The sequence below is a fragment of the Mustela nigripes genome, chromosome 2 (assembly GCF_022355385.1).
Source record: "Mustela nigripes isolate SB6536 chromosome 2, MUSNIG.SB6536, whole genome shotgun sequence".
Taxonomy (NCBI): Eukaryota; Metazoa; Chordata; class Mammalia; order Carnivora; family Mustelidae; genus Mustela; species Mustela nigripes.
This window is the reverse complement of record NC_081558.1, coordinates 110,305,874-110,311,873: the sequence shown is the minus strand read 5'-3', so window position 1 is coordinate 110,311,873 and position 6,000 is coordinate 110,305,874. Positions and strand designations below refer to the sequence as shown.

At 48.1% G+C, this 6,000-nt stretch overlaps 1 protein-coding gene across 3 annotated transcripts in view; it reads right to left on the bottom strand.

Annotated features, from left to right (window-relative positions):
• MASP1 (MBL associated serine protease 1) overlaps positions 1–6,000 on the bottom strand; it is a 65,181-nt gene that overhangs the window by 12,035 nt on the left and 47,146 nt on the right. For 2 of the 3 annotated variants that reach the window (XM_059391311.1, XM_059391309.1), the window contains one exon: positions 2,801–5,269. The exons of the other annotated variant lie outside the window; for it this stretch is intronic. In XM_059391311.1, the coding sequence (XP_059247294.1) occupies positions 4,386–5,269 (884 nt within the window). In that variant the 3' untranslated portion in view covers positions 2,801–4,385. Of the gene's footprint in view, positions 1–2,800; positions 5,270–6,000 lie in introns of those variants that run through there. 3 annotated transcript variants of the gene reach the window in all.

The window sequence follows — 6,000 nt, the reverse complement described above, 5'->3', positions numbered from 1 at the left end:
GGAAGGAATAGCAAGAAAGGAACCACTCAGAGGACATAACAGGGCAGAGTTATGTAGGTGAAGCTGGTTAGAACATAGGTCCGGTAATGAGGGGGGGAGGGAGGGAGAAGAAAGACGGAGGAGGAGGGGGAAGAGAAGGAAGAGTGTGAGGAGGAGGGGGGAAGAAATAAGGGGGGAGGAGAAGAAAGAAGGAGGCAGAGGGGGAGGAGGAGGAGAAGGAGGAGGAAGGGGAAGAGAGGAGAAGGAGGGAGAGCTGGAGACTTTAAACACAGCAGAAGGCCTGCTTCCTGAATCCTTTCAGTGTTGACAGTAGAGGCTGGATTCTTGTCCGTTGGAAATGTCCTGCCTGTCCTCTAGAATGTCCTGTAGCATTGGCACTCTCAACTGTTTTAACCCTCCACATGCTCCCTTCTTGGCTTCTGAAGCACTTCTCTTCCTGTGTTTCTGACCGCTTTTTGGTCACTTTCTTGAGGTTTCTCTTTTCTCCATGCCTTCCACTCTGGGTCCCCTTGATCAGACCTTGGCCTGCTCTTCTGCACACTTGCGGTAGTTAATACCAGCCTCCTCCTGTCCCACCCTACTGCCTTTCCTATACCCTGATGGACTTCAGATTCATATCTCTGACCTGTTATGTCCTCTGAGTGGTTCCTTTCTTGCTATTCCTTCCTTACATCTTCACCTGGGTTGCTCGTGACTTTCTCCCCTCTGACATTCCAGATGCTTGTTAACGCCCACACAGACCACATCTTGGTTGCCTCCATTTCCTTCATCCCCCATGTTCAGTCAGCCCCTAAGCTGGTAAAACATCACCAGAAGAAGAATACTCGTTGCTTCGAGTTGCTTCGAAGCAACGAGTAATCTTCTTCCTCCACACTATGTCACAGGGTGGTTTCCATGTAACCATGGTACCTCAGTGTTTCAGATAAGCCACAACATAGATACCTAGAAGAAAGGGAAAATCTGAAAGACAGTAGAACCCAAGACAGATAATCCTTAAGACCAGCTACATGTAAAATGTCAAGCACAATTTAGGATTCTTCTAGTTAACAGCGTAAAAAACATAATGTTTTCATTACAATACAAACCCTAAACAAATGCAAACCATGAGTACATCCATGGAGAAGCCTCACTAACAGGTTAGCTGTGCACCTGCCCCCCATCCTCAACATCTGCACCATTTCATAAGATTCCTATACATCAAGCCCTACTGAACACACTACTTGGATGTTTTAAAATCCTGCACCCACATCTGCACCAGCTTAGCCTTGGTCTGGTGGGTTTTCACTGTCTCTTTCCAGAGTGCTTTCCACCACTTCCCTGTGATGCCTACCCTCAGGTCTGCCTATTCAGAGTTCCCTGCAGATGAGACCCTGCAATTTCTAACGAGCACTCCAGGTGATTCTGATATACTCCCACTAGGAGAATCACTGGTTACAGGACAGAGCACAAACATAGTATGGCTTTTAAGACTCCTTCCATTCTCCCTGATTCCCCACTGCTCCTGCTCTACTCATGCATGTTTCCCTGCTCGATCTTCATCCACTCTGGCCTTTCTCTCCTGTCTCCTGAATTCTTTGCAGCATCTCTGCAAAGCTCTCTAGATCCCCTTCAGTGATGCTCCCTCACCTTTAAGTGCCTAGAGAGCTGCAATCTCTACTCCTCTTATGACACTTGATGGCTTTCACCCTTGTGAGACTTACATGCATGGAACCCTGTCTTGCATGCTAGTTTGAGCTCTTTGAAGTCAAGGGCTTAAACAGTAGGCACTTGAGTGAAGGCATGTGTAGCTTAGAGGGACACATTCCAAAACTGCCCCCATTCCTCATCACCCCTTCTTAGATGATGTCCAGATGACTAAAGTTGTACCTTTTCTGTAATGAGAGGATAGGAGCTTAACGAGGGGCCAGTCTCTCTTCAAAAAGCCAAATAAACAAACATTAACAATCATCAATACAAATGGCTAACAGACACAGGAAAAAATGTTCATCATCATTGGCCATCAGGGAAATTTAAATCAAAACCACATTGAGATACCACCTTATGCCAGTTGGAATGGCCAAAATTAACAAGACTGCAAGACAGGAAACAACAAGGGTTGGAGAGGATGTGGAGAAAGGGGAACCCTCTTACACTGTTGGTGGGAATGCAACTTGGTGCAGCCACTTTGGAAAACAATGTGGAGATTCTTTAAGAAATTAAAAATAGAGCTACTCTATGACCCTGCAATTGCACTACTGGGTATTTACCCCAAAGATACTGATGTAGTAAAAAGAAGGGCCATATGTACCCCAGTGTTCATAGCAGCAATGGCTACTATGGAAATCACCAAACTGTGGAAAGAGCCAAGATGCCCTTCAACGGACGAATGAATAAAGAAGATATGGTTCACATATACAATGGTATATTATGCCTCCATCAGAAAGGATGAATACCCAACTTTTGTATGAACATGGATGGGTCTGGAAGAGATTATGCTTAGTGAAATAAGTCAAGCAGAGAGAGTCAATTATCATATGGTTTTGCTTATTTGTGGAGCATAAGGAATAACACGGAGGGCACAGGGAGATGGAGAGGAGAAGGGAGTTGGGGAAAATTGGAGGGGGAGACAAACCATGAGAGACTGTGGACTCTGAGAAGCAAACTGAGGTTTTGGAGGGGAGGGGATGGGGGGATGGGTGAGCCTGGTGGTGGGTATTAAGGAGGGCACATATTGCATGGAACATTGGGTGTGGTGCATAAACAATGAATCTTGGAACACTGAAAAAATAAAATTAAATTAAAAAAACAAACAATCATCAAATCCCAGAATGAAGGCTGTTGGTTATCCACAGAGAGTTTATTTCCACTTCAGACCCTGACAGGAGAAACAGAGTGCAGAGAAGCTTGTGATATAAAATATACAAAATATAGCACCCTCTACATGTACTGTTCACAGACATAGGAGTGTGCTTTCATGAGCCAATTGGAAAAATGGACACTTCACAATTGTTCTCTTGGAATCCCTCTTAGGACTTCTCTGGCTGTCTCTCTCTGATGGAGAATACCCAGAAGAGCAAATTCTGGAGAGGAGGAACACAATCGACCTTGTGAGGCTCAGAGGAGAGGCTGCTGGCAATCAGAAGCCTGAAAGCTAGAGTTAGAAGGACCCTGAGGGGCATCTGATGTCTTCGTTTTACAGATGGGGAAACTGAGGCCCACAAAGGGAAAGTGATTTGTGAGAGGTTAGACAGCCAGTTAGGGGCAGAGCTGAGGCTAGAACCCAGCACTCTTGGCTGTCCTTTCATGGGCAAGTCTCGTCTTCCCTTGTCTGGCTCCTGGAAACCCAAGGAGTGGATCTTTCTGAGCGTCCATGCCAGGTGGGTTCTCTGAAGAGCTCAGACTGCAGGCACACTGGGCAGTCTGATGGGATCAGGTTACTCCTAATGTTCTGAGCTCACTCTTTGTACCATTTTCCTGCCCAGAAGCGGGGCATGGTGTTTATCTTCTCTTTATCTAGACAATCCAGTTGAGTCTCTGTGCCTGGGGCTGGGGCTCTGGTGGCCTTTTCAGATGATACACTTCAGAGCTGGAAGTTTGATTCATGCTTGTCTGGAGTGGCAGGTGTAGACACCTGTGTTGTTAGCTGGTATTGGAGAGTGACATATGAGTCTAAATGATGTGTTCAGAATTGGCGATAGGAAGTTATCAGAGATGGGGAACCTCCCACTGAGAGTCTCTTGCCTCTAGTCACCACAAACTTTTCCAGCTTTCTCTTTGTCCTTTAATAGAGAGATTTCCTTTAATAGAGAACACAGGGATAAGGCTTGGACTACAAGAAGCTTTGGGGAGAAAAATCCAAGAAACAAAAGTACTCCAAGACATCACACTAGGAGACAGGAGCTTGGAGGTCTTATCCCTATCTCCTGAAGCCCTAGGGCTTTTCCCCTAGAAGGGACTAGACTTGTCTATACCGAGGGCCAATCTAGGAAAATAAATGGACTCAGCATTCAACTCAACATAAGGTAAGATTTTCTAATAGTCAAGTCTGAGCTCAGGCACACCAACAGTGGGACCGGAATGTTTGGTAGGTGAGTAGGAGTGTAGAAGACCACTGCATCAAGCCCTCCTGGAGAGAAGTGCTGGGATTGGCTAGAGGGCTAGCTCCCTCATTGTGCTTCAGGGAGAGTGAGGCCTACGAGGGGAAGGAGCTTGCTCAGGGCCATGGACCCAGGCGTCTTGTGTGAAGCCTTTTCAGAGCCCCAGGGGCTGTCTTGGGAGGATGGGGACAGCGTGTTCCATTCCATTTGGTCTGCCAAGTAACTTGGAGTGTGCCATCGAAAGTGCGTGTACAGCCTCTCTTGGGCTGGGTGCAGGCAGGCAGGCAGGCCCTGAGGATGTCAATCAGCTCACCGTTCCACCTGTAGCTCCCCCAGACCTTGTGGGGAGCCCATCTTCTCCCACACCCAGTCCACATAGTTGGAGACCTTTGTGTAGACCCCATAGACCTGCTTGCTGCCACATTCTTCGGGGCCCCCCCAGGACACCAGGCCTTGGGCTACCCAGCGCTGGCTCAAGTCATCCAGAATGACAAAGGCCCCACCACTGTCTCCAAGGCACGTGTCCTTGCCACCCTCATAGTAGCCAGCGCAGAACATGTTCTCTGTGACGCTATAGTTCCCCGACCGCGACTCATAGCTGGTTTTGCACTCCGCATATGGCACCACAGGTAACTTGACGTACTGTAGGACATCTGACAAGGTCCGTGTGCCACTGCTGATGATCTCATCCACTGTCACATTAGGATTGGAGATACCCCAGCCCGCTACCAAGCCCAGCATGTGGGGTTCTGGGCCTTCAGGCTCAGGACTTGGCAGGCAGATGGGCATGACATGGGGTCCCAGGGGCACAGGTTCCTGCAGCTGCACCAGAGCTATGTCGTGGTTGTAGTTCTGGATATTGAAGTCTGGGTGGAGCACCACTTGGGCTGCAGAGCTGTTGACAGCCCCTGATTTGTCCCGCACATCATGCAGGCCCAAGAAGACAGTGACATGCTCCTTGGAGACTGGTATCACTGTGTTGTCCCTTCGCTGGGAGCGCAGCACATGGGCTGCCGTGAGGATCCAGGACTCAGAGAGCAGGGCCCCACTCCCAAACCATTTGTCGTTTGGCACTCTCGAGGTGTCCTCCACCACTATCAGGGCCTGCCATGGAAAGAGGCCAGGCTCAGCATTCCTGCCCCCGATGATTCTCTTGACCAGGTTTGGCAGAGAGCGGGAGGGCTGACCACACACTGTAAGGAGAAGGAGGGAATGGGGACAAGAGACAGAGACTGGTCAGATCAGCCATGTGCAAAGAGCCACCAGAAGAAATTCACATCTCATCCATTGTAGATTATGCCACAATGGGACCCTATTCTATATTACAGGGCCATGGTGGCCCCGGAGAGCTCTGCACGGGTGTGACCTTTGACCTCAGTCTTTCTAGTTGGCCTGTGTATGGTCTGGCCCTTCTGTAGCCAGTGCCATCTATGGATTAGACAATTGTATGCACGGGCCTCCACCATCCTGAACCATTTCCAGCTAAGTTTGCTTTGGCCTGAATGATCTCATATTCCAGAAGTGGCCCATGCTGTATGGATACTTAGAAAACTTCTGGAAACCATAGGACATGGGCTTTCAGAGAGAGAAGGAAACTAAAAGGCTGTCTGGCAGGTCACAGCAAACACTGGACTGGGAGCCAAGATACCTAGGGTCTTGACCTGGCTTTTCTTTCTTATGTCCTGTGCAACCTTAGATAAGTAGATTTGTCTATCTGGACTTAAATTTTTGATCTGCTAAATGAGGAAGTTGGTCAGTATGAGCTCTGTGGCTCTTTCAAATTCCAAGTTCCCTCAATTTTTATTTCATGTTCCCTGGTCACCCCATTTTATAGGCGAGTAAAACTCTCTAGATATTAAACAATTAGCCCAAGGTCACATGGCTATGAAGTTAACAGGGTCATTAGCAGAGGGCTATATCTTGT